This window comes from Haliaeetus albicilla, chromosome 16 (assembly GCF_947461875.1).
Source record: "Haliaeetus albicilla chromosome 16, bHalAlb1.1, whole genome shotgun sequence".
NCBI classification, from domain to species: Eukaryota; Metazoa; Chordata; class Aves; order Accipitriformes; family Accipitridae; genus Haliaeetus; species Haliaeetus albicilla.
In genome coordinates, this window is record NC_091498.1 from 6,707,669 (window position 1) to 6,734,930 (window position 27,262).

General features: G+C 52.3%; 1 protein-coding gene across 1 annotated transcript in view; it reads right to left on the bottom strand.

Moving 5' to 3' along the window:
• Nucleotides 1–2,735: 2,735 nt before the first annotated feature.
• SDC3 (syndecan 3) overlaps nt 2,736–27,262 on the bottom strand; it is a 50,058-nt gene continuing 25,531 nt past the window's right edge. The window contains exons 2-5 of the mRNA XM_069803369.1: nt 12,540–12,657; nt 11,484–12,094; nt 9,535–9,805; nt 2,736–9,140 (exon numbers count right to left, since the gene is read on the bottom strand). Of these exons, the coding sequence (XP_069659470.1) occupies nt 8,974–9,140; nt 9,535–9,805; nt 11,484–12,094; nt 12,540–12,657 (1,167 nt within the window). The 3' untranslated portion in view covers nt 2,736–8,973. The remainder of the gene's footprint in view (nt 9,141–9,534; nt 9,806–11,483; nt 12,095–12,539; nt 12,658–27,262) is intronic.

Genomic DNA, 27,262 nt, shown 5'->3' on the forward strand with positions numbered 1-27,262 from the left:
ACTTTAGATTGATTTGACACATCTGTTCTTGACAAGTCCATCAAGACTGATGTCCTTGTCATCTTCAGGGTGCTTACAAGCAGTGTAACTATTTCATCCAATATTTTTTCTAGTTTTTAAATAAACTAGGAAGTTTAAACCACCCTAGTTCTTCTTTTCCCACCTCTTTGGAAGTCCTTTCACAGGTCTTCAATGGGAACTAATGCTTCCAGATGGCTCAGCCAGATTTTTAAGATGTTTATTGGGTCCAGGTTGTTTGAAAACATCTATCTCTGAACAGCTTGTTCATTCCTTTGGTCCTGATTTAGCTTCTCATCTGGACGTGCACTTCTCTGTGAAGTCTTGGTGAGACCTCGGGGCTGAGACTTGCACCCTGTGGCCTTGGTGTCAGGTTTGACCTTGCTGCCTTTCTGCTTCACTGTGCATCCCCTGAGTACAGGGACAGATGTGGGGGCCTGTTCCACATCCATCCTTTGTTAACCACTCACTGCATTTATCTGGGATAAATTAGCCCTGATCTTTCAATTCTTCATGATTGGCAAGCCAATCATGAGAGCCCATGTCATCAAAGTGCGTAAAAAGCCAAGCCCAGTGTTAACCCTTTAACTTACTGCTGTTTAATCTTTTCCTTTGAAGGCTGAATGGAGCATTTTCCCACTCCATCTGAAATCCATCAGAACTAATACAAGTAATTTCAGTGTTTTTAGAAATCTCCTAATGCTGACTAGAAAGAAATGTTGTATTTCAGCTAAGGTGGTGGCTGTTATTGCTTTAGAGTTATTCATTTGTATCCCAATTTCAAGGAGCAGTGCCACTGCCTATCAGCCTGGATCTCCCCTCCCCAAGCTTAGCTTAAGCTGGAGCCCTAGTTTTACCCCTACAGTGGGCATCATTTGTGATACAGCTTTTTAGAGCATAGGCACGATGGTTGCTCCAACTGTTGGCTCTTGAAGGCTTTGGGGACAGTTTACCCAGGACAGTGGTGACAATCTTATTTCCCTCCATGCTCTTTTCAGCTCAGGGTTGGTATTTCAAGATCTTTCCCAGCTGTGTCCCCATGAGGTGGTCAGCACTGGACACTTAGGTGTGCGTCATCACTGTTCTCGTGCAATTGCCTAAAAGCCCTTTGAACCAAGAGGGGGTTAGTGCCTTTGGCCTATTAATTTGTAAGGTGAAGTCTCAATTACAGTGTTATTTTTGGATGCTTTGCTCATTTCACAGAGATTTATAAAGGGTGAGTCACGGGGAGCCCCTTTTGCTGCAAAAAAAACCCCACTTGTACATTTGGGGTTATCCTACCAAATCCTGGGGGTCTGCAATGGTGCTGTGGGAAGGGAACATTCCCATAACAGCCGTTTGGAGGGGGGAATATACAAGAAATGGGAATGGGGATATAATTAGAGGCTGTTTCAAGACTTCAGCCTGAACACCAACACCTCACTGCAAGCAGTTATTCACTTCACTTCACTTGTAACGGCAGCTGGCTGCGGCTGCTGCCAAGCGTACGGGTAGTCTGACCGCCAGCACAGTGAAATCATTATTGTTGGGGCTGGGGACAAGCTTGAAAACCTGAATGGGTGGCCCTGGTAAATCTGAGATGCTTCTGTAGGCAGTGACAGCTGCTGCGGGGAGCAGCCCTAGGGGTACATAAGGGCTGGGGGTGATCGGGACCGGCCCGGCTCCGAGAGCTGATGGTTGGGGTGAAAAGGGAGATGATTTGGGGCTCTATCTGCTACCACCATCCAGCAAGGTACTTCTGAGCTGCCTGGCCTCAAAGGAAGGATGGGGTTTATCCAGCATAGCAGTCTGTGACCCTTGCTAAAGGCTGATTGATGGGTTATACAGAGCAGCAGTTTAACCATTTTATAGTGGATGAAGCACTTACTTAGTGATGGAGCATGAGAGCCTTCAGCCAGAGATTTATAAGGGAAGCAGGGTCCAGTTTGGTAATAAAAGCCAGCAACCCTTCAAGAAATGTACCCCAAACCCAAACAAAGTGATGTTCCCTGAAATTCACACCAGCAGTACAACATCACCAGGGCTGCGTGCAGATTTGCTGGCACATAACATGGAGCACGTCTGGCCTGTGGGGCTGGGAAAACACTGCTGGTAACCTCCTGGGGCATGGCATTTGCCCTTGGCCACGGCTGAGGCCATACAAACCATGCCTTCTGCTGCGAGGCGGGATGCATCCACGGAGGTCTGGCCTCTGCAATGCAGGAGCTGGTTAAATACATCCAAGTATCTCCTTACGGAGGCCAACAGCATCACTGCCAAATCTCTCACCACGTCCGCTTCCAGGAATCATTTTGGAAAGGAGAGCTGTGAGAGCAGGACCCCAGGTGGACAGCTCTTACAGCTTGGACATCTTCCCCAGCTTGCTGGTGATGCTCGTGGGACGTGAGGACAAAGTGGCTCAGCCAAAATGCTCTGCAGCTCTCCGTGCTGTTAAGACACACCTGTATCACTTGCAGCAGCACCCCCCCCACATCCAAACCTCCCCCAAGGTCCAGCACGGGTGCAATTGTGCTGTGCTGGTGTGGTCCACGCTGCCACTGGCTCCTCAGCATCGCTGCAGAGTCGCCATGGAGACCATTAATTAACCATCCCTCGCGTGACGGTATGGAGCCCTGAGAACAAGTGAGATCTTCTGCCTCCACCTTCATTGCACACTGGCACGACAAAAACCCGGGGACAGGCAGCCCACAGCAAGAAAGCAGGTGAAGCCCTGGGCAGACAATGTTTAAATGACTTTATTTTTTTTTTCCTCCTTTTATAAATGGGCACAGCACAGAAATAATTAAAAAAAATAGACAGTACCATTACAGTGCTAGATCCATTGGCAAAGATTATTTTTATAGTCTTTTTTATTATTTTTAAAGTTTTGGCCATTGAGTAAGAACAAAAACAATTAACAAACATTTTATTTTATTTTATTTTTGTTTTTTTAACAGACACTATGAAGCAATTTAAGTACTAAACTCTAGAAGAGTTATGTACATACAAAAAAAAGTTCTGTTTAAGATATGTTTCCTATTAAAAATATTTACATGCATTTTTTTTTTCCCCTCCCATATTCATTGAAAGGTAAAACACTTGTAGTTTCTTCTATTGTTAAAGATTTTTCATTCTCCTATTGGGAATTTAAATCAGCTCCAAAGAAAAAGTGAAGTGGGGCTCACTTGTTGGGCTTTTCTTTTTCTTTTAATTACTTAAATCTTCTGGAAAGGGATATTTTTTGGATGTATATCAATGGATTTTTTTGTTCAGTTTTTTTCTTTTTTTTTTTTTTAATTTATACAAGAATGTTTCATGTTTATTTACAGAAGAACCAATGGGTGTCAATTTATCCTGGAGACATGGTGGTGAGCATTAGTGAGAGATAAGCATGTGATTTTAAAAAGTAGTTCTATCAAACTGCATTTGATATATATTTTTCTAAAGTCAGCAGTTCTGTCTGGTTTGATTGTCAGCTGTACTTTTATGACTTAGACCCGGGGGACCCAGAACAGGGGTAGTTTATGCACGTAAAGTCACTGGTACCCTTGAGGTCTTTGGAGATGCAGTGGATGAGCTGTCTGGAATGTGGAGTGAAAAAAAACATCTGGGCATCACACGGGCGTCTCCTAGGGTGACTTTTTCCCAAAAATAAAAATAATAGTAAAACCAAAAAAAAAAAAAAAAGACAAAGAAAACTTTTTTGTACACTCCAGACTGAGACTTCTCTATAGAGACTGGGTGTGGGTACGTCCACGGAGCTGCAGGCACAAGGTATGTGGGACAAACCAGAGCGAACACGGAGCCGCGAAGGGGCTTTGGCTGCCTCACCAGCATCCCAGGCTCCACTTCGGCTCCAGCCGGGGATGCGGCAGTCGGCAAAAGGCTCCTTATCCTCAACCCTGACAGACCCCGACCCAGCGCCGAGGTGGCCGGGATCAGGGCAAAGAGCAGGAGGGAAGGAAGGAGCCAGCGGCGCGGGGCCAAATCCTGCAGCCCATGGCAGAGGACAGGGTCCGAGGGCTGCAGAGTCCAGCACACGATGCTGGCTAATAAACCCTCCTCCTCCTCATTAGGTGCAGAGTTTACATTGAACCTGTGCACGCATGTGTGCTTTGCACACACACGTATATACATATATACATATATATTAATTACATACACATATATATACATACATACACGCACAACACACCCATCCCTGTCGCTGCAGGCTCCAGCCCGGCCGAGCAGCTGGCGAGGCGCCTGGTAAGACGCCAGTTATTCTAATAAACCTTTCAGTGTTGAAAACTCAATGTCACTTTAGGAGCTGCCAGAGCCTTGTAGAAACCCTCCGAGCCCAGAAACGCTTATAATCATAAAAAGGGGGGGTGGGGTGGGAATAATAAAAAAAATCCATTCTTGTTTTTAGCTAATGGTTTTATTCCCGTTAAAGCCTCCGTGATGGTGACTCATGGCAGGGGTCGGATAGCTCTGAATTATGAGTCTGGGGAGCAGGAGCCAAGGCTCGTGTGGAGCAAATCAGCTCCTGGCCATGGATCTTCGGCATCCACCCGGCAAAATGGGGAGGGAATGGGAAATTTAGAGGCAATCCAGCATGCCACGGCACACATCCAGACCAGCGCCAGCGCCTTCCCTGCAGCAGGATCCCCCCCACTGCAGGGTCCTGCTGTTTATTTTTGAAAGGTCCAAAATCAAAGAGATTTTTGGAGGAAAGGGGCAACTCGCTCCCACCCCTGCAAAACCTGTCCAAGGCTGGGTCCTGCTGCTGGCCAGGCCCACCTCCATCCCCTGCCCTTCCCATCCTCCTGCTTCCACCCCCTCATTTGGGCTCTCGCACACATTTTCTGGTCCTCCCTTCCATTTCACCCCCTCATCCTGCCTCGTCCTTATTTATGTGGCCCAGGAGTCACTGGTTACTTTATCATTCTCCTCCGAGGCATCGGCAGCTGCAAATCACAGCGGAGAGAGAGAGGGAGAAAATCAGCACAGCTGGGAGAGGAGCTGACACCATCTTTCGCACCTTGCAATTGCAGCTCTCCAAAAATTACAGAACTGGCATGGTGAAGGGTCTTCCTTCAGCTCCACTGTATCACACACACACAAAGGCATGCAGAAAAGAAATAGAAAAGCAAGTGGAAAAGCCCTCCTCTATGCCCACGTGGCCGCCCACGTCCTCGGGGTGCACAGCTGGAAGGACGAGCACATCTGGGCACTATCCCAGCTGGGAGACTGCAGCTGTTCATGGATGATAGCACTACAAGGGATACGCACAGGCTGGGGAAGGGGCTGAATTTGTGCAGAGAGAGACAATACCAAATCTGGCAGGCTTTGGAAAGGGATGATGCGGGAGATGCTCAAGCTACCATTGGAGTTAATTTTCCTAAAAACTTTCTCTGTGGCCAAATTGACAGATGAGAAAAGATGCTCTCGTTCCTCCCTCCGTGCTTTCTTGCCTCTTCCCCATCCATCTTCACACCAGGAATCCCTCAAAAGCCCCAAAGCACAGCGAGCCACGTGCGTCCATGCAGAAGTGCCTGCTGGAGGAGGCAGCTGCGCCCCGCTGCCCGCCATCTGCCTCCGGCTGCCCTCGGCACAGCCGCCGGCTCGGCACCGCCGCTCGGTGCGGGGCCAGGAGCTGCGACGCACCACGTTCACGTGGTGTCATGCACAGCCTGGGGGATGGCAACACTGCAGCCCCCCCCCACCCCCAACCCCCTTACATACTCTGGCAGCATCATTCATCTGGGTTTCACTGGGGTTTTACCTACCCCCATTGCTCTGGTAATAGAGAGCCGATGGTATCTGCAATTTTTCTGGAGCTGGGCTTTCCCAAAAAAACACAGCCCATGTTCAGCGCTGTCCCACCACCCCCTAGTCTACAAGGGAGGCACAAGATCAGCTGTCCTCCAGCAAGACAAGGCTTTTTTTCTTCCAAGCATCAACTCCAACAACTAACCCAGTGCTCCTGGGGAGTGGAGGTGACAGGAAAGTCTCCATCATGATTTATCACCACAAAAAGGTGGGCTCCAAGCCCAAAACAGTCTCCTTGAGCTCACATCCCCTCTCCAGGCAGAGAGCAATACAGCAAACATGTGGAAGCAGCAGACATACAACGAATTAAGACTTTGGTCAATTCTGATTACCAGTTTAATTGCCTTCACCTTTTTTTGTATGTGGTTGTCTCGTACTTTTAATTACTGCAAGAGAAAGCGCTGCCCAGCCTCCTCTCGCCCTCCCACTTCCAGCCTTCCTCACTTCTGAAACTGTAACGGATTTAAGTGCCGGGATTACAACTTAACACCAGCTGAGCGAACCAAGGTTAAGCTTGAGTGAATAAAAAAATTGTATTATAGAACTTCAGACTATTAAATGGGAAAAAAATGGAATGAAGAAGATTAGGGAAGCAGCTGAGAAAAGCAGCATTTAAAACATTAAGCTCGGAGGGTTTTTTTTAATGCAAGCTCAAAAGATTAAGTCCACATTTTTCCAAAAGATGGTGATTTTGGGTGGCCTTGATACTTGCTATGCCCAACTCATTAAATCATGAAAAGGCTTGATTCCTGTACTCCACAACAGCTAGAGCCCTTTGTGTAGTCCCAACAGGACCCAAAACCCCCAAAACCATTAAACGAGTTGAAACTCTTCCATTCAAGCAGGACAGAGAAAGTGGCTCTTGGAGCCAGGTTGGCACCAGCCTTCTTCAGACATGTGGCCCCCCCTTTGCAGCATCCTCATCCTCCATAGCCAGGATGGACCCAAGAAATGGGTGTACACAGGCACACACACATGCACACACACTCTCTACACCGTGTGCCTTTCAGCATCATCATCCAAGACATCCAACAGGACCGTCTTCTCCAAACTAAAAGAACCAATATGATGACTATTTTGAGGCTGACATCTCTAAAATGGAGATTTTAGAGCTGACTTGGGCACAGGAGCTCTGCTCCCTACCCTGAAGTAAAACCAGGTTGGCATTTTGGGTCGCAGCCTCCACGCTGCACATCCCAAGGGAGCATAGCCCAAACCTCACATCTTCACAACCACAAAGTCCCATCCAGCCATCATATGCAGTGCAATGAAAATTTACAGGGATTTCATTTCATATATATATATATAACCGTGTATGTATGTGAGTGTGTGTGTGTGTGTGTGTATATATATATATATATATATATAAAAATATGCGTTTGGCCTCTCGAATTCCTAACATAAAGAAGCGCTGCTGTCTTGTAGCCTCCACCAGGGTCATAAATCCCTATATCCACTAACTCCCTGAGGGGACAAAGTGTCACTGTGTCTCTGCAGGTTAATTCACGATGCAACAGAGTCAAAGCAACTGATTTTTTTCTGCTTTTCCTGTTTAAATTGCTCTAAGAGGAAAACTAAGGTCTCCATGGGACACCATCGAGATTGCAACCATCATGAAAACAAAGCTCCTTGACTGCATTGCAAACAGCGCTTCAGCTAATTAAAAGCCAACTCATTGAAATATTTAATGACTTTTCTGTGCAGAGAGCTTGCTCCAAAGAAATCTAGCCTTTCTAGAAGGCACAGTTGGGCTCTGGATTAGGCCCTGCTGCTCTGCACCTTAGGTAGCATCAGAGGGGAAACCACTGCACTTGGGTGATGATGGCTTCCAGGATCTATTGCTCTCAGGCTCCTGGGTGCCCTGTGGGTTATACTGGAATTTAAGCAACAATGAAAGAAACACAAACCATCAGTCCTGTGTCTTGCAAAAGATATGTAGCAGCCAACCTGCCCTGGGGCTGACTGGTGGAAAGCCACCGCTGTGCCTCACCTTCCTCACCTTCTGGGTGCGAGTGGCCCGGCGGGGACCCCTGCCCAACCCCTGAGGGAACAGAGTATTGCCTCTGCTTTGCATTTCTTTTCTTAGGCTGCCTCTCACGCCTTGTAGAGCTTTGTTATCCCCTCTGGAGGAACTGGGGAGACGATTTAGCTTCTCCGTTTCCAACTCTTCTCCCTACCAACTCCCCACCAAGCAACGTCCCACTCCATTTTAAAACCAGTGCTGTCGGTGGTACTGTGCAAGCTGAGTTTTATTGGTCACAGTGAAAACCCAGCAAATGCGAGGTCCCTTCTCAACCAAACCCCTCAGTGGCCAGCAACACGCGGTTTCTATAGATTCAAGGTCTCTGGCTGTGCACAGTGATGCAGTAAAGCGAGGTGGTGGCAGGAGGGGAGCAGCATGAGATACCCCAATGCAGCTTCTTGCTGCTCCACAAACTCTCCAAAGAGTTGATCTAAAGAGATAATTTCCAGCGTACTGGCCATGTTTGTATTTATTTTTTTCCCCCACTCCAAGAGCAAACCCCAGGGCATCAGGTATTCCAGCCCCTTGTGCTTTTTTCAAGGTTCGAAGCATATTTGAGAGTCGTGTCCTCTCTTCAAACAGAAGCAGGGAGCAAGGTAATTCCTGCAAAGCAACCAACCCCATTCAAAAAGAAAGTAAAAAATAAAAACAAGAGAGAGGGAAAGAAACCTCCCTCCTTTCCGAAGGGAAAAAAAAAAGGAAGATAAATCCAAATCAACCCCACTGCGCCCCAGGGCTGGTAGAAGGTGTCCGGATCCCAGAGTCCATTGTGTTGGTGGGAAAAGCCCAGTGACCTCCAGCCGCTGTCAGCAGCCTGACCGCCCCGTCCTGCGCTCGCCAGGGCACTCCCCGGGCACAGGTTCCTTGGTGTTGGCTCCTTGCCCCGTCCCTCCCGCTGCACAAAGGCCAGTGGTACTCGGTTTGAACTCGGCGATGCTCTGGGCGCTTGATTTTTCATCATGCCGAAGATGTGTTTTCTCCTTTAGCTGTTGTGGGTTTTGCTTTTTAAATTCACAGTCTGATCCAAAAAAGAGAGAAAAAGAGGGGGAGGGGGAGGGGAGAGATACTGGATGAAGTAGAGGAGGAGGGAGAGTTTGGAGCAGGGAGGGAGGGAGAGCGAGGCACGCTGGGCTCTCCTTCTACGCATAAAACTCCTCCTGCTTGTCAGGCTTCTGGTACGTCACATTGGCTTGCTTGGGCTCCTCCAGCGTGTAACTGCCCTCGTCCTTCTTCTTCATCCGGTAGATGAGCAGCATGACCAGGAAGGCAGCAAAGAGGGCTCCCACCACACCACCCACGATCACCGCTGTAATACAGAGAAGTGGCACAGCCGTCAGTGCTGCGCCGCAGTCCCAGCCTGGCTTTCAGCACAAATAATTTGGGGGGGACCATTTTGGATTCCAGCTTGGTTTTGTTCTTTGCAAGTTTGTCCTATTTTTCTCCTGAAAACCCATCTTAGCAAAAGCAAATTGTGCACAGCTCTGCACTCTCCTGTCAAAGATATGAAGACCTCTGGGAACCCCCCCAGCACAGGCTCTGGAGCTATTTTGGCAGGTGACTGTGGGTTAACCCAGGCTCCACACTACCCCAATGCCCTGCCAAAGACCAACCCCTCTCCTGGGGCATGAACAGCCCAGCTGTCTGAGCAGCCCACAAACACACCAGCTCTTTACCCGCAAGCCCATGGCCTCCGGTCTCACCTATCAATACTTCTTTCCTCTCCAGGATGTTCTTCTGAGGGAGCTGAGCGGCTGAGTTACCGGAGTCTATCGTGTTGTCAATCAGCCCCGGCTCTGCGTTCTTGCCCAGCCCGGGTCCCGACGGCGGCGTCACCACAGCCATCACCTCGTTACTGAGCTCGGGACGAGTCGTTTCTTCCTCCTCCCGGATCTCAAAGTCCCCACTGGGGCCGCTGCTGACCGGGACCTCCAGCTCGTTGTCAGGGACTGTCATCACCTCCCCTGGCTCCATCTGGGAGAAAGGACAAGATGGAGCAGGGGACAAGGACCAAAGGGTGGTTCCTGCCTCCAGCAGCTCTGATGTGTCCAGAGGAAGGACATCACAGCACCGATGGCAGGGTGGCCCTCTCAGCAGGGAACATGGGGGATAACACTGGGGTGTCCCTTCCCTGTGTCACTGAAGTGGACAGTTATATTGCAGCAAGCAAAACAACCCCACATCTTGATGGTCACCAAAAGGCTGAGGCCACCGTGGCTGAGCTGGACCATTCTTGTCTGTCCCCATCCCAGGTGCCCACAAGATGCACAAACTCTCACCTGTTCCCTGTAGCTTCCCCTAAAGAGAGCCCCACAGCCCAGACCCTCATTTGAGCTCTCTGTCCCCAGTGCAGACCGATGGCTTGCTAAAACATCTCACAGATGCCTCCTTGCTAGACATGAAGTGATGCAACGGTGTGTGCTACAGCAACATAAGAAGTGTAAGGATCTCCCTTCAACCTGCTCTTATGGTTGCAGCCCTGCAGCACAGGGCAGGAGCAGGAAGATGGGTCCTTCTCACCCAGGCCATGGAGCCAGCCCAGATCCCTGCCGTGGTCCCTGACCAAGCCTCCTTGGCAAGGAGGCAAACCCAGCCTGGATAGCAAACATGGGCTGGGCAGATGAACTGCTCCAACCCAACCCTGACCTATTCATTGCCTCCTGCACATCCCCACACCTGCAGCTCCCTCAGGGCCAAATCCCCCCTGACCTTCCTCCTTGTCCCAGCAGCCTGACCTGCTACGTGTCCACATGCTGAGCTGGACCACACTGAGCATCCCCCAGCAAAACCTCCCCAGGATCCCTCCTTCGCGGGGCAAACAGCTCCCTCCACGCCTGCCTCGGGACATTACAAATTGGGATGAGCGAAGAGCTCGATGGGCCCAAGCCGGGGAGGGCGAGTAAGAGCCCTCTCCATGTCAAGCTGCCCCCGGCATAAGTGCATGGCTCACTGCTTCCCACAAGCAGGCGTTTTTGTGACAGAGATTAATTGAAGGTCAGCGAAAGCCCAGAGCGCTATACATACATATACGGACACAGAAAAGAGGGACTAGTTCAGACAAATCACTCCACCTTTCAGTCAAAGCGGTTTTCAAAGGGCCCCTGGGGGGTTCTGAATGAGAGATGGATCAGCAGATTAAATCCCCTGCTCAGGACACCCGAGGGGCTGGAAATGCACCATCAAGCCTTAATTGCGGAGCATTTGGACCTCCCACTGAGGGGCTGCAAGTTGGGAAACGGTACAATGAGCCCAGACACCAAACCCAGAGGAAAGCTGCTCTTTCCCCATGGGGCGGTGGTACCCCCGGCCCTGCTCCCCTCCTGCCTGGGGAAACTGCTCCTGAGCAGCTGGGCACGGCAGAGCCAGGGGCACCGGGGACTCGTGGCATACCCCTGGGTGCCCCCCATCACCTCTCATGCCAGCCCCATCACCATGCGCTGCCTGTGCTACATCCCCCACCCTTTAATCTCCCCTCTCCAGCTCCCCAAATGTTCTACTCCCCACAGAGCTGGGAAGAGCCCAATCTGACTTGACTTCCCTCTGAGCAACTGGCTAAAGACGGATCAACCCCAAAGGCTTCCCATCACCATTGCTTGGCTTCAAACGTGGCCCACAAGCCCTTTAGCAGGTGAGAAGGGCTCCTGCCTCCTACCTGGGGGGCTTCTGTGGGTGGCAGCGTGGCAGGACTGGATGGCAAGGCAGTGCTTTTTTCTGTGAGGTCTGCAGTCCTGGAGGTGCTTGGTTTTGGCAGGGACCTGGGCTTGGCCGTGCTGGTGGGGACAAGCTGTGATGTGGCCACCTCTGTTGGTGTGCTGGTTTCGAGGATGGAGGTGGTGGGTGTCTCCAGGGTCGTGGCCCGGGTGGTGGCTGCCTTGGTGACAAGGGGGGGCAGGAACCTCCGGACGGTGGTGGGCTTAGCAGTGGCCATGGTGGTGCTGGTGGTGGTCATGGCCATGGTGGTGCTGGTGGTGGTGGTGGCCGTGGTGGTCGTGGTGGTAGTCGTGGTGGTAGGGGAGTCGCTGGCAGTGGTACTGGTGGTGGTTGCTTTCCAACTGGGGATCACTGGTGTCTCTGTCATCCTGGGGATATACAAGACGCTGGTTGTCTGCTCAGGGGTGGTGTCCTCAGCAGGGAATGGTTCAAAGGGGGTTGCCACAGGCTGCACTGAGGTGATAGGCAGCACGGCCGCCGTGGTGGGGAGCGTGATGGACGTGTCCGTGGTGAGGCTCACTGCTGTCTCGAGCCCCGATTCCTGCTCAAAATCTGAAAGAAGGGGAGAAGAGCGAAGGGTGAACCTGCTGCTGCCCCAGCATTTCCCAGGGCTGACATGCACCTGGCCTCACCCCAAAAAAACCTGAGATCATGGACTTGTTCCAGGCTAAGCAGAAACCAAGGGCTTCAAATTCCCATGCAGTGGCCAAAGCCCCTCACTGGGGTCAACGAAACCTCTATAACATGGCATGTGCTACTGTGCTGGGGAAGGGCTAATCCTGCCCCGTGGGGCCAGAGACTGAAATGGGAAATGGAGTCATTTGAGCTCAACCTTTGGGACAGTTCCCTTTGCTTTTGTCTAGGAGAGGGCAGCTCCAGAGAGGGATAAGGAGTGATCCCCTCTCTCACTTCCCATGGCAAGCCCCACTCCAGTCCCACCCAAACTCATAGCCAGGCTCCCCAGGGACCCTTCCCCAGAAACCCCGCAGCTACTTACACCCCGAGCCGGAGCCCGAGTAGACATCGTCCAGTTCATCATCCCCAAAGGGGTCATCATCCCCGGAGCCCTCCAGGTCCACGGGCCTCTCGTAGTTCTCGTTGCGCCAGCGCTGAGCCTGCAGCCAAGCAGGGAGAGACGCGTGAGCAGCTCCAGCCTGAGCAAATCAAGACCGGTGCCTGCACAGACACCCCAGAGAGCCCTCATGGGATGATGCACGGGTTAAACAGGCCAGGGAAAAGCAAGACCAAGGGAGCAGGAGTGCAGGCAGCGCTCCCTCCAGCTGAACCACCCAGAGTTGTGGGGTTCTTTTTTCCTCAAAACAATTCGCTGCTGCAAATCTTTCAGACAAGCTGACATTTTGTGGAGAGCTCACATTGACTGCAATAACATTTCCCACAGAAACAAGCCCTCTGGAAAAAGGGGGAAAAAACCCCAACAACTGCTTTTGGAAACTGTTAGAAAAATTATCAGTTCGGTTCTTCAGTTCACTATTGTTTTGTTTTAGATGATTTTCATGTCATTCCTGGCACAGGTGTGACAGTTACACACACTATCAGCTGCCATAACCTGGAAAGTCTCAATATGAAACAATACCCGACTTCCAATATTCCACTGCTTTACAGTGCTGCTAAACTTGAAGGGCCCTTGCTAGTAGGGTTCTTAAATATCTTGTTTTGCAGATCAAAGTGTCTCCTGTTTGTGTTGCAAGGAAACGGTTTGACACTTCATTACAACCCAAACAAGGAGGCTTTGATCTGCAAGATAGCATCAGATGTTTCAAGATGTAACAAGCCAGGTTAGTGCTTAAATTTAAAATAAAGGGTTGAAGGGTCCCCTTCACCTATTAGAGCTTTTTACCTCTGACAACAGCTTCGAGTTTCTTTGTTTTCATTCCAGATTGGAACAAAAAAGAGTTTTGAAAAGTCAGAAGTTCCCATGACATAGAAATGTGGGACTTTTAACTCGAATTTTGTCCCCACACCTCTTCTCCTGGAGCCCATCAGAAGGCAAGGGAGAGAAAACCCAGCAGCCCTCAGCTGCAGCGAGATGCTTAGGGCTGGGAGGTAGGAGGACACTTCCCAGGGGCTGCAAGCCGATTGCTGCCATGGTGCCCAAGCCAAGGAGATAGCTGCTGCCCAAACCCTGCCTATATAGTCACTGGGTTGCTGCAGATGTACCACTTGTGTCATATGCCCATGGTGACAGCGTGAGCACATTCCTGGGGACATAAATCTCTCTGGAAGGTCAAGGGGATTTGATCTTTTAAGTGCCTGTCTCTCCTGAAAGTGCTGCTGAGCTTTTTGTGGCTGGATCTATTCCATGATCTCCAGCGACAGCAGCACTCTCCCCTATCACCACAGCCACTGCTTATATCCTGCCAGTCTCCAGCACGCCACACACTTTCCAAATCACTAGGAAGATTCAGACTTTGCCCCAAAGATAATGCACCATCCTGGAGTTTCAAATACATCATCACCAGCAGCTCACTGAAGAAGTCTGTTATCCACCAAAATTAATCCGCAGGGAACTGGGAAACGCGCAGCCCCTTGCTGAGCCGCAGAAGCCAAACCCTGCTGCAGCATTCAGTGCTCTGAATATGGGACTCAGCACTGATTAACCCTGCAGAGATGCTGGGAAGCCCAGCAATGGCCACGGTCCTGGGGAAACAGACTGGAGAGGACCAGGAGAGATGGGGTGGAGGCAGGAGGTAGCCAAGAGTGAGTGGGACACGTCCCTACAAGGCAGAAGGTTGCTTTCCCTCCTTGGAAATTGTATTGGGTTTGTGTGGCAAGGTTTTGGTAGCGGGGGGGGGGGGGCTACAGGAGTGGCTTCTGTGAGAAGCTACTAGAAGCATCCCCCATGTCCAACAGAGCCAGTGCCAGCCAGCTCCAAGTCGGACTCACCACTGGCCAAGGCCAAGGCCAAGCCCATCAGCGCCTCTGGGAGAACATATTTAAGAAGGGGGGGAAAAGCTGCACAACTGCAGCCGGAGAGAGAAGTGAGAATACATGAGAGAAACAACCCTGCAGACCCCCAGGTCAGTACAGAAGGAGGGGGAGGAGGTGCTCCAGGCGCCGGAGCAGAGATTCTCCTGCAGCCCGTGGGGAAGACCCTGGTGAGGCAGGCTGTCCCCCTGCAGCCCAGGGAGGTCCACGGTGGAGCGGATATCCACCTGCAGCCCAGGGAGGACCCCACGCCGGAGCAGGTGGGTTCCTGAAGTAGGCTGTGACCCTGTGGGAAGCCCTGGCAGGACCTGCAGATCCATGGAGAGAGAAGCCCACACTGGAGCAGGTTTTCTGGCAGGACTTGTGACCCCGCGGGGGACCCACACTGGAGCAGTCTGTGCCTGAAGGACTGCAGCTCGGGGAAGGGACTCACGCTGGAGCAGTTCGTGAAGAACTGCAGCCCATGGGAAGGACCCACGTTGGAGAAGTTCATGAAGGACTGCAGCTTGTAGGAGGGAGCCCATGCCAGAGCAGGGGAAGAGTGAGGAGTCCTCCCCCTGAGGAGGAAGGAGCAGCAGAGACAGCATGTGATGAACTGACCCCAACTCCCATTCCCCATCCCCCTGTGCCACTGCGGGGGAGGAGGTAGAGAACTCAGGAGTAAAGTTAAGCCGGGGAAGAAGGGAGGTGTAGCGGGGAAGATGTTTTAAGATTTAGTTTTTATTTTCTCATTACCCTACTCTGATTTGATTGGTAACAAATTAAACTAATTTCCCCAAGTTGAGTCTGTTTTGCCTGTGACGGTAATTGGTGAATGATCTCTCCCTGCCCTTATATCAACCCACAAGCCTTTTGTTATATTTTCTCTCCCCTGTCCGGCTGAGGAGGGGAGTGATAGAGTGGCTTTGGTGGGCACCAATGGGTGACAAGTGAGATGCGCTCGGTGTTGCCAACTGATTTCAAATAATTCTTTGCTCTGATCTATGGAGGAACAGGCTTCAGCTCCTGGAGAGGAGATGGTAAAAAGTAGGGAAAAACTGATGCACCAAGGATCAGTGCAAGTGATTTTGCTAAATAGGTGATGTCTCACCTATAAACTGGTGTGCAACAACAAAATAAATAAAATACAATAACAAACAGATGCCTGGATAGGATTTGTTGTATACCAGGGGGAAGGCACTGGATAGAAGTAAAAGACTCCTAGGAACCACTTTTGGTTTCACCATCCAAGTTTTCAATTACTCCCCAGTACTGACTACAAAACCCTTGGGGCAAAGTCCCTCCTGGGTGAGCAGGACAAAGCTATGGAGCTATGGAGCTCACTCACTGTGAAATGGCCCATCCAGGACTTCTCTGTCACTGTGACCAGTGCAGGGAAGTCAGGGACTAGGAGATCCTGGGGGACATGCAGGGGCTGGTTCAGTGTCTTCTGAAGGCTGATGGGGTGCATCACCCATAAGAGCCCATAAATTATGAGACAGGTCACCAAAACTGATGGGAGGGCAAGGAAAAATGGCAAGGTTTGAGGGGTGGGAGGAAGAAACATTTGGAGTTGCTCTTATTTGCCTTTTGATTTCTTTTTACAGCAAAAAAAATTGAGGCTTACCAAGAAATGAGGAGACCACTGCGCAGGCACTCCCCAGACCACCCCTCACCCCTGCCAGCTATGTAGGGCGAGCTCCCTGAAGGCTGGATTCTCTCTGCGTGACCTGCAAAGCCTCGCCGTAATGGGAGCCACATGGCCCAGCTCCATTAAGCCCATTTCTCCCTTAAATTGGAACCAGATGAGGCAGCTCCAGCCACCGACTTCCCGGCTCCCCATGCTTGCACCAGGAAATGAAAACTGAAGCACATGGCCCCAGCGTGCCATGCCAGCCCCCATCCATCCATCCATCCATCCCACAGGGTGGAGAGACTCAGCAGAACCAGTGCATGTCCTGGACCCGCTTTGCCGAGGAAAAGAGCCTGGAGTGATGCAGCGAGGGAAAATGGGTAGATGCTGGTGAGAATTGTCCAGCCCCAAAGCCAAAAGCAAACCTTCCCATAACACCCCTGTATTTTGCTCAGACAGCAACTCAGCCCAGCAGCCCCCTGCTCAGCACATGGCCAGGGAGGAGTCCGCAGGCACCAGTGCCCGGCTCCAGCATCCTCCCGGGGTCACCAACCGATGCTGTGCTCCAACCTGCGGCATGTGGCTCCCTGACATGATGCAGACTTTTGGAGCTGGGAGCTGTTCCTCTGGGTCTGTCTCCTCCCCAGAGCTGCACCCCCTGCACTGTGCAAACACCATCGCTCCCTCCAGGTTGTGGGAGCAGGATCTGTGCCAGACCCCCACAGGGATCCATCTCCCGGAGCCACTGACTGCAGCAGGAACAACTTCACAGCAATAAAACACCTCGCAGGGCCAAAACTCGCTCTCCGGAGACAACTCCCTTGATGTGAGAGACGTCTCTCCCACGCCTGCCCCTCACATGCCAGCCTGCAGGAAAGCAGATGTTCTCAGCCAGGTTTTGCCCTAAGTGGATTCCAGAGGATCGGCAGCGATCAGTGGAGTTTATACCAAGGAGGAACTACGGCAGCCCATGGCACAGGGCAGCCCGCCAGCAGCCCAGCTCCAGCTGCTGCCTGGCCAGCTCAGTGCATGTAATACCAGCTCCTGCATGACCAGGCAGCACGCTGCTGTTGCACTGCAATATTCATGAAGCTGAAGCGTTCCTGCTGCTCAGGGAAAGTGAAACAGGACCTAAAGTGGGTTGGCAGAGAGTTTCCCTTCTCTTTCTTGTCCACAGGGGTCTTTGGAGGCTGCTCCTGAGCCGCTCCTGCATGCAGGGGGAGCTGGTGATACAAAACCACAGCGCGCAGCAACGGATGCTGGGCAACCCTTTGCTCCTCTCCAGCATCCTTCATCCTAGGATTGCATCTGCTCAGCATAAAACCCTAAATAACCACTCAGCCAGGACCAGGCATGGGGGCACCCCTTGACTGCAGCAAGCACAGCCCCAGCCCACCAAGCTTCACAAAGATTTATTGAGAAAGACTTGTGAAACATCTCCAGGTGTTCCTGGTGCAGAGGGGGGGTGTTTGGGACACGGCTGTTCCCAAAAAAGCCCCCATGTCACTCCCGAGGTACTGACGTAAACCTCCTCCCAGCCAGGCTGCCCCAGCTGCAGCCCTGATGGTATTAGGTCAGGCTCATGCAATAAATCTTGGGAACAGTCGGTGTTTATTTGGATTTACTGCTGCTTAGATCGTTAATGCTCTGCGTGCACCGAGCCCCGCAGTCGTGCACGGCCCCCTGCCTCCCCCCAGCAACGAGGGGGCTGCTCGTCCTTGCACGGCTGGGATGAAGGGGAGAGGAACAGTGATTTTGCCAGCCCGGGAAATCACAAATCACACAGGATGGCAGCTCCCACCTCCTGACCTGCGGCTGCCTCCCCATCCGTCACAGGCTCTGTTGCAGCAGAGACGCAGCTGGCTGGATTTGTCCCAAAAGAGAAACTTCATCCAGACTTTATCCCGAACCCAGCAGGTTCCACGTGGTCAGAGCAAGGTTGGAGGGAGCCCGCTTGCAGGACACCCTGGGCATGCTGGATCCGCCCCTTGCAGCCCCTGGGGATGGTGTGAGGGACTGTCCTGAGCCCGCTGCAGGAGGGACGGGGCTGCTGCCCCAGCAAGGATTGCTAGCCCCAAGAAAGGGTTTTCCACAGCATGAATTTCGTGCCTGCCTAGGGCTGGGAGTCACGCAAGCCACATCCACACCCTTGATCAGTCTCCTCCCGTGGTTGGAATGGGGGAACAAGCTCGCAGGACTCCCAGGTCCTCTGTGCAGCCTTCTCCAAGTGTCCAACGCAAAGCTGGGCCAGGCGGGCAGAGGCTTCTCAGAGCAGGGAGGAAACCCCAGCGCGATGCTCGTCCTGGCCCCAGTGCCCCCTGCCCGACGGCAGCCCCTGCCCTGCCTGTGGCGGGATGCCGAGGGCCACAATTAGCTGGCTCAAGCCAAGGGACAGCAGCTCCCATCCATGCAATTACAACTTCCCAGTTAATGGCTCTTGGCAGGGGGTTTCGCTAACCAGCTCAGCACTGCTTCCCCGGCTGGGCTTCATTAGGGAAATTAAACCAGGGGTCAAGGCAAAGCTGCTGGAGGCACTGGGGCCCAAGACGCTGGCTGGGCCCAGGGGGTTGCATCGCCTTTGGTGATGTCCAAGTCTGGGGGCAGCAAAAAGGAACAGAAAGGTTTAAATGTGCACTGCGAGGTGCTGGTTCTCTGCCGGGCCATGCTCAGGACTGTCCTGCAGAAAGGGAACCACTCATGCCACGTCCCCGCGGCTCAGCCCATGAGCTGGTGACTGCCATACCAGCCATGGGAGCAGCCCAGGCCAGGATCCGGCTCTGGCATCATCCAGACCCCAATCCCCTGTCCTATTTCTACTCCTCCAATGTTCAAAAAGGTCATAGATCTGCTGCTATAAAAGCAAGCCCCAATGCAAAGCAGTCTCCATAGGGCAGGGCCAGAAAGTCAAATTTCAATAAACGTTCCTCCAGTGCTCTAAATTACCCAAAATAAGTGCCAGACCCAAAGGATTTGGATGTCAGCAGCTCTGGAGGTAACAAGGCCACTATATCAAGCTCTGATAAGAAAAAACATCTCCCACTGGATCCCAGAGGACCCTTTTGCTCTTGCAGCTGCCGCAGGGCTGAGCGAGATCGGCAGGCGATGGATGACCCCCCCACCCGGCTGCTCGCTGTCCCCTTCAATGCCTCTGCTCTGCAGCTTGGCTGGACCGGCCGGGAATGGCAGCCAAGCGCCACAGCAGTGCAAATCACACCCAAATCCTGCACTAAGAGCCTTGGAAAGCGAGCGGGAGCTCAGGCCCTTTGGCCTGGCACGATGAGAGCTGAGCGGGAAGATTAGAGACGCTTCAGTCCCTTTCCATCATCTACACGCATCTAACACCCCCAGCACAGTGGATGCCCTTCCCTCCCTCTTCTCTCCCTTTATCAAGGTGGGTGACACCATTTTACAGGTCAAAAAATGTAAAGCTTAGGAAAGGGTCCCACTCTGCCCTCCCATAAGCAGCTATCTGTACACCAGAGGATTTGGGTAGTTAAAAGATGGGGAAACCAAGGCACAGAGGGGATCTGCTCACCACCTTCATGTACGGTACAAACATGCTCCTACAGACCCCTCTACATCTTTGTATATGTCCTGGGGGACCGGGACCAGCTGGTTTGGATCTTCCTAAATTCCCTGTACACCCATGCTTGCATGTCCCTCCTCCTCTAGGCAGGGAGGATTAGGGTGTTGTATTTTTTTAGGGTGTTCCCAGTCTGCGGCAGGGCTTTCACAGAGACTCTTAAAATTCCTGAAACATGCCCCGAACATTAAACCCAAAATATGCTGCTATTGCAAAAGTGATATTCACTGCTGAGTGTCTGGCTTTCACACCGGGAGGAAAGGACCCTTATAAATCAATCCAACTTTAACCACGGGGAGAGGCTGGTGAACCTCCCCGGGATGCTCTCAGGCCCTTCGCCGGTAGCCATCGGCATGGCAACGGTCGCCATGGAAACCGCCTCCTCCATGGCGACGCATCCATCGCTGGTGATGGGTGGTGTCCTCCAGCGCATCCACCCGTACTGGGTCTGGGGTCTGCTTCCCCGGGGGTGTTGCGGAGAAGGAGGAATTAAATGGCCTCGTGGGATGGGCTATGGGGTGGGAGAGGGGGAGCAGAGTCACCTCCGAAAACACGGAGGAGGTCCAGTGGGAGTGGTCCAGGTAGGGGGGAGAAATCCCGACTCGACTCCCAGCATCCGCTGTCTGCAGGACTTTGCAGAGGGTCAGAGCATCTCCCCACACGCCAGCAGCCCTGGCTGGGAGTTATCTGCCCCAGTCTGGGTGGTGGAAGTGATTGAAGGCTGTGGATGTTTCTAGCCCTCCTGGCTGTGGACAGAAGCTCAAGAGTTTTCCCTGAGGGAAATCAGAAAGGGAATAAAAAGAGCTGAAATCTGGTGGTTTCTAAGGCAGCCAGGACACAGGCTTGGTTCGTGCCTGGAGCTGAGGCTGACAGTGATGGGGGACAATGCTAGGTGGTAAAGTCCTTTCCCCAGCACGTGTGTAAGGCTCATTGGCAGCGTGCACGGAGAGCAGAGCTGAGCAACTCCAGAGGCAAAGTGAGCCCCAGGAAAGCATCGCAGCCTGAGGACCTCATGCATCTCCTCCCACCAGGTCCAGCCGCAGCCTCCAGCACCACATGTGGGGTTTGAGATGAGAAGGCTCCTGCTGCAGGGAGATATGCCATGGCAAGCTGGGGATGGAAGCAATTTTATCCCGTGATATGGATGTCCATGGCCATCCAGCAGCCTCCGGCACAACTCTGGGGCACAAGATGGGGCCAAGGCAGGGGAAAGGATGCATACAGAGAGCATCAGCAGGGACACAGGGGACCAGCCTTCTCCACATCCCAACAGGTGGGCAGTTAAAGAGGAAAAGGAAAATTGAATCCGTGTGAAAGCAGCCTGGAGAATGGGACAGGATTGTGCACAAGGACCAACTTTCTGTCCCATCCCTCCCCATCCCTTGGTACCAGGCACAGGTTCTTGTCTCTGCATCCCATCCCCTGCCCATCCTGCTTGCAAAACAAACAGCAAAACCAGAAAGCCAAAGTCCCAAAGGTCTGTTTGCATTTCAACCCAGGGAGACAGCTTTGGGAACCCAACCCCCCTGCTCCCAGCAGCAGACCCGCAGCCCTGCATGCTGCAAGGGCAAGGGGAGAAGACAAGGTGGGCAGGAGACTGAGACTGGCCTTGCCAGGACGGAGCGTGCAAGAGTAACAGTGACCCAGTCTGTGTCCTCCGAGGGAGATGCTGAATCTGGCCGCGTTGGAAAGCTTGGAAGGACGCAGCCAGGGTCAGTAATCCATCAGGGGCTGAAAGCCGTTTTCTCCAGGAAAACACATTTAAACTGAGAACATATCGCAGGAAAAGTGTCGATTATTTCTATGATATTTTCCATGGGATATTTTCAATTAATCACCTCTTGAAAGCACTTTTCTGGTGTTTTATATAGAAAACCTTAATAACTCATCCCAACATGTGATTTAGTGATACTATAAACAGTTGAAATAATATTAACCCACACATAAAGTTGGAATGAAAACATTGTTTCTGAACCTTAAAGACTCCACAATTCTTTCCCCACTACAAAAAAAAAATCACTGAATTTCCACTCTTCGATCCAAGGCTGTGAGTTAAAAATAAATCTGTTGGAAAGCTGCTCCAGACAGCATCTCAGTGTCGCTGGGACCTGCTGCTGCGGGAAAAGACCTCGATGTCCCAGCATGGTCAGCCCTGGCCAAGATTTTGCCCAAGGACTGATGCTAAAGACCACCAAAGCTGCTTGTGACGGAGATGTCCATGACAAAGCCGAGGAGGCTGGGCTAGAAGGCAGTGCCACGGCATGGCTGGAGTTTGGGGGTGCAGGATGCTGGTGGAAACCAGGGGGCTGATGCTCACAACCGGCAGAGATCCCACTCGCAAGACGTGGTGTAAGCTCGAGTGAGCAGCCGCCATTATTTTGTGTAACTTCACTCTTTCTCAGATTAATTAAGCCCCTGAATAACAGCTGCCTAAACCCCAGTGCATTTTGATTTAATAGGCCAGTTATTTTATGCAAGTAAAATAATCATTAACATTTACCGAGGAGCAGCAATTATTCTGGCTTTGTATTGATTCTCCGCTGCCAACGCAGGCAACGCTGCGAGGAGCCAGGCTGGGTGCAGGCACATCCCGAAACCTGCATTTGGACGCGTACGCTTGTGAGTGTTTAATCATCGCTCGGGGAATATAATGAACTGCCGGGTCCAGGTACCCTGGACTAGGCTCAGCTCTTCAAACAGCATCTCTTCCTCCTCCTCCTTGGGATCATCTGTCTCCACCGTCATTTTTTATCCCAGTTCTTCAATGGATTAGTGCCAGATCCTACCCCACTACACAATAAATATCCTCGAGCCAGAGCTGGCATGAAAAATAGCAAACCTCCCGATGTAAATTGTTGCTAACACCTCATCTCCCAGCACGCTCCGCTTTTTACCTCCAGGGAGATGGAGGAGAAAAAAAAAACAAACACACAAACAAAAGTCCCCACCTCCTGCTGCATGCAAAACCTCGGATGAAGAGGCACAAACGAGCCCAGCGAGCCTCTGCCATGCATCAGCTAGGATTGCATCAGGCAATTCAGGTGGTTTCTTGGGGTTCCCCTGGGGTGGCAGGTCCCCCCAAGCCCTAAGCACCCCCAGGGACCACCGTGTTTGGCTCCTGCTGCATCCGCAGCAGTTCTAAGTGCAGCCCTTCGCCCCACAGCTGTGGGTTTATCCAAAGCTGATGGAGCATTTGGCTGGAAATGATGCTATCAGCAGATGCAGGAGTGGGGCAGGAGGTTCCCCCAATCCTGGGTGAGCCAGCTTAGGGAAAAAGCCAAACTGAAGCTGGGCTCTACAGACCCACCTTGGTACCCAGGAGTGGGGAGGGTCCCGTGCTACAGCCCGGAGCACCATGATACCCGCTCACCGAAAAATCCCAAACCTACGGTGCTCTCCATCCTCCTACCGAGAACATCCTGCTAATCCAGGCAGGACAACGGAGACAACCTGCATGGGATGGAGCAAAACCAGCCGGGCTGGCAGACAGGGCTCAGGCAGCCGGGCTGCCTGCACCCCCAGCTCTGCCGCCTGCCCTCCTCCACCTCCCTGCTTCACCTGGCCAGGCCAATCGCTTTTCCACCCCGAAGGATTCACAGCGCACTCCAGACTCATTAATTCCCGTGGGACTGCACATTGCCATGGCGATGCAGGCAGCCCTGGGAAAATCCTGCCCTCCCCAGCACGCTGCCCGCAGACCCCAGACCACCATCCATGGATGCTCACGGTGGGTCTCAGCCCCGCGGCTCCATCCACCATTTCCTTCCTGGGACTCAGGACCCGCCGCCATCAGCAGGAACTCCCCCCCGTCATTACAGAATTGATTTAATTTGCTCTGCTCCATAATCCTATTGCAGCTTAACATGCAAAACTGTCTTGAGCTTTTCTCACCTTCCACAAAGGCACATTTCAGAGCTCGCTCCCCTCCCTGAGACTCATCTCTCCAAAGAGCTGCAAAATAGGACTTTATATATTTTTTTTCCTGCCCTTCCTTGAGTGCTTGGCACAGGGACTGCCGCTATGTCTGTTAAACACCTCCCTGATGGCCTCCCGGCAGCAGGACGTTGCTAATTGGCACTTTGGGATTCACACACTCCTGGTCTCACCTCCATCTCCTCCGCAGAGACCCAGCAGCACAGACGGGCCCCCAGGAGTGCTCGCCCTACCCAACCAGGGGGAAGACGGTCCTGTGCTCCGTATCCACGCCACGGAGATGGAGTTCAGCCAAGACAAACACCTTCGGTGTTGTCGAGGGGCAGGGAGCTGTGGATACAGTCACATGCCCGGGTGGCACGCATGGGGCACAAGTCATCACGTGCCTCAGTTTACCTGCCTGCAAAATAGGTGCAAATAATGCAGGGCAGGGGACGGGAACAGGCAGGGGCTCCTTTCCCATCCCCAGGGCTCTGGGAACCAGATCTCTGCAGAGAGGCATCCATGTCTCATACCCTGCTGACCCAGCAGCTCATGTTTCTCTGCTCCCCCACTCTCCCAGATGTAACTCTGGGCTGAAAGTCAGAGTTTCCCCAACAGCCAGACATAAAAAAGGGCGAGCAGCCTCCTGGGGGAGGCGGAGAGGCCAGAGGGAGAAGTAACCTCTGTGCCAGGATTATATCATGTCTGCTAGTGCCAGTGGGCAGCACACGGCAGGAAAGGGCATCATCAGCCCTTGCCTCAGTTTCCCCCTTCCCTGAGGACCGTGGGAAAAAGGCATGATGTCCTCTCCAACCAGGACTTGACCTCCTGATGTGGGATGACAGCAGGGACGAGCTGGAAGGCAGAGCTGGACAGGGACAGGCGGACAGGTCTGCATGGTTTATTTTGCATCTTGCTTTAACCTTGCCAGAGCCCCAGTGCACGAGACAGCCTTGCTGTTAGAGCGGATATTTTTAAAAAATCAAATTGAGACTTGAATGACGCCAGGGGCCACCGTCACGTTAAAGAGAGGTTAAAAACCATGTTACGCAGGTTGGAGTTTTTCAGCTGTGCAAACGTCGTGGTGGCCAGAACTGCTGGGAGCATCCCCTGGGCTGGGTCCCACGGGTGAGTGCTGGCCTTGGGCCAGATCCTGCAGCCGCTGCTGGGCAGAGGGTGAAGGGACTTTTCCTTATGGAGGGGGGGAAAAATCTCCATACAGATCCAAAGAGGTGGAGCTGGAGATGGCATGTGCAAGTTGGGAGGAAAACAAAGAGGTGCCTGCCTGTGGGGAGGGTGCTGGGGGGGGGAGCAGAGCCCTGCTCTCCACTCCTAAGGGGTGCAGAGCACCCACAAAGCCAGGGTGGGTGCTGCGCACTGGGACCATGACCGACGAGCTGGACAGCCAGGCTGGTGGCACGTGAAGGTCTCCAGCCTGGCAAGAGCCGTTCCTGTGAGCTGGATGTGCACTGGCTCTGATGGCATTTCTTCTCCCAAGCTCTTATTCATCCTTTTCTTTTTTCCTTTCTTCTTTTTTTTTATCTTCCCCCTTTATTTTTTTTCCTTTATTTTTAACTTTTTCCTTTTCCCCCTCAATTCCATGCTCCAGGACTCAGGGCATTGACTGAACCTCTTTGCGCTCCCCAGCAAAGAGATGGAGAGAAAAAGCTCATTTCCAGCCCCGTTTACTGCAAAGAGAAGACCAGAAATTTGCACCATAATGCCTCAAAACTAGAAGCAAAAAAAAACCCAAGCCAAAGCCTTAAGCCAGACCTAAGATGTGAGAAGAGCTCAACAGAAAGTTTTGCACACCCAAAGTTTTGTCTTTGAGCAAACAAACCTGACCCCGAGGAGCTGTGGGGGCATACGGGTGGGGAAGAATTGGGGTGCTGCACCTTGCCGGAAAGCAGCTTCTTCTCTCCTAATTGCTCTCCTAATTAGACCTGAGAGGCTTTTGGTGGGGACCTGAACTAATTATTCCTACTTAACATGACACCTTCATGCATCCTCCTGCCTGTTGCCCATCGAGGGTGGGTAAAAAAATAACTCCCTGGTTATTTTGTCCTCATAAGGGGTTTTCTCCAGTCTCAAGGACCAGATGATTCCTTTTGGTAGGTCACTAGAGGTTCAGCCCTTGCAAAGCCACCAGCAGCCCTGGCTGCAGCCGAGCGCAAGCCCTGTTGAGAGCTGGGTGGGTTTTGGTGACAGCTTGAGCTCCTCCGTGCATCCAAATCTCCCCAGCCAGATGGTTGGGCTGATTACATGCTTCCCAGGTCACCTGAGGGCAACACCAGCATTTCCACAGGCCCACCAGTTCCCGAGTGAGAAAATATTTACTCTTCCAGCTTCAGAGAGGGAAGGAGCTTTTTTTTTTCCCCTTTCCACCCTAATTGCTGCCAATGGGAGCCCATTCACTTCCCTTCTTTGTGGCCAGGGAAGGACGGACACCACAGCCAGAGGAAAGCCACAGCCGTGCACCTAATGCCCGCGAGCCCTGTGGAGCAATCGGGTCTCTCCAGGTTCAGTTTTTCTTTACAACCCCAGCAGCAGAAAAGGGACAGAAAAATAGGTGCTGGGATGGTTTGATGCACAGCACCTCAGACACTGGCGTCCTTGTTCTCTGCCGGCCACACTGCACGGCCGGAGCGGGGGAAACCTAATCCTGCTCCCTCCCCACTTGGATTTCCCAACTCTTCTGTGTTCAAGCACTGACGAGGCAGGCAGCAGCGCTAACAAAATATTGTGTTGGCGCCAGCCCTTGAGACACAACGATTTAATGCCTGGTGCATTAAAAGCAAGGCAGGGATGGAGCAAGGTTTTGCATGGCCTGCGCTCCCGTCTCCTCCATTTATTGCAAGCCCCTAAGCCAGGACGGACTCCGGCAAGGGGGTTAATCCTCGTCGAGACCATACTGAGGACAAGACCCCAAAGCAAAATCCCAGAAGGGATGCAGGGATGAGTGCACGGAGTGACTGGGGTGCAAGGATAATGCTGGGGCCATCAGGTTCCCGGTGAGGTGCAGTGATTTCCTGGGACTGATGTGTCATTACCACTGGGGGAAGGCACCTGATTTCGGGGGTGTCGAGAGAGTTAATCAATCAGCACTTGAAAGATGTGCAAATGCAAGTGTTTTGCTTGCTTGCTTGACACTTAAATACCCCAATTTTTTTCACCTTAAAAATAGATCGACGGGTGATTAGATTCAGAGCAATCAGGTGTTAATGCTGCAAAGGGGGTGTGAAAACCCCAGGTCAAGCTTCTTGCAAACGGTGAGTGGTGGTTCCCAGCACACGTGGAAGCACTTCTCACTGCCTAGAGTAACCCAATTTCTGCTGTCTTGCCTCATCACTCAGCTCTCCAACAAGAATTAGAGCAGGGTGGGGAGTTCACACTGGACTCCCTGCCCTCCCTGCCATGCCCAAGAAGAAGAGATGATGCCACAAAGCAAAGGCTAGCAGCCAGCCTGGGGCCGCATCCTGGCTCTACCCAGCCCCTCTGAGCGAGACAGTGGTCATCCAGGTCACGAAATTCATTTCAGCTGCATTTTTCAGCTGCAAAATCAGCCTACCTCTCCCCAAAAGTGCTCAGGAGCAGGTCAACATTTCCCACCCCCAGCAGATCACCGCTGGAGCTCCTCGATTTAGGGAAAAAAAAGGGTATTTCC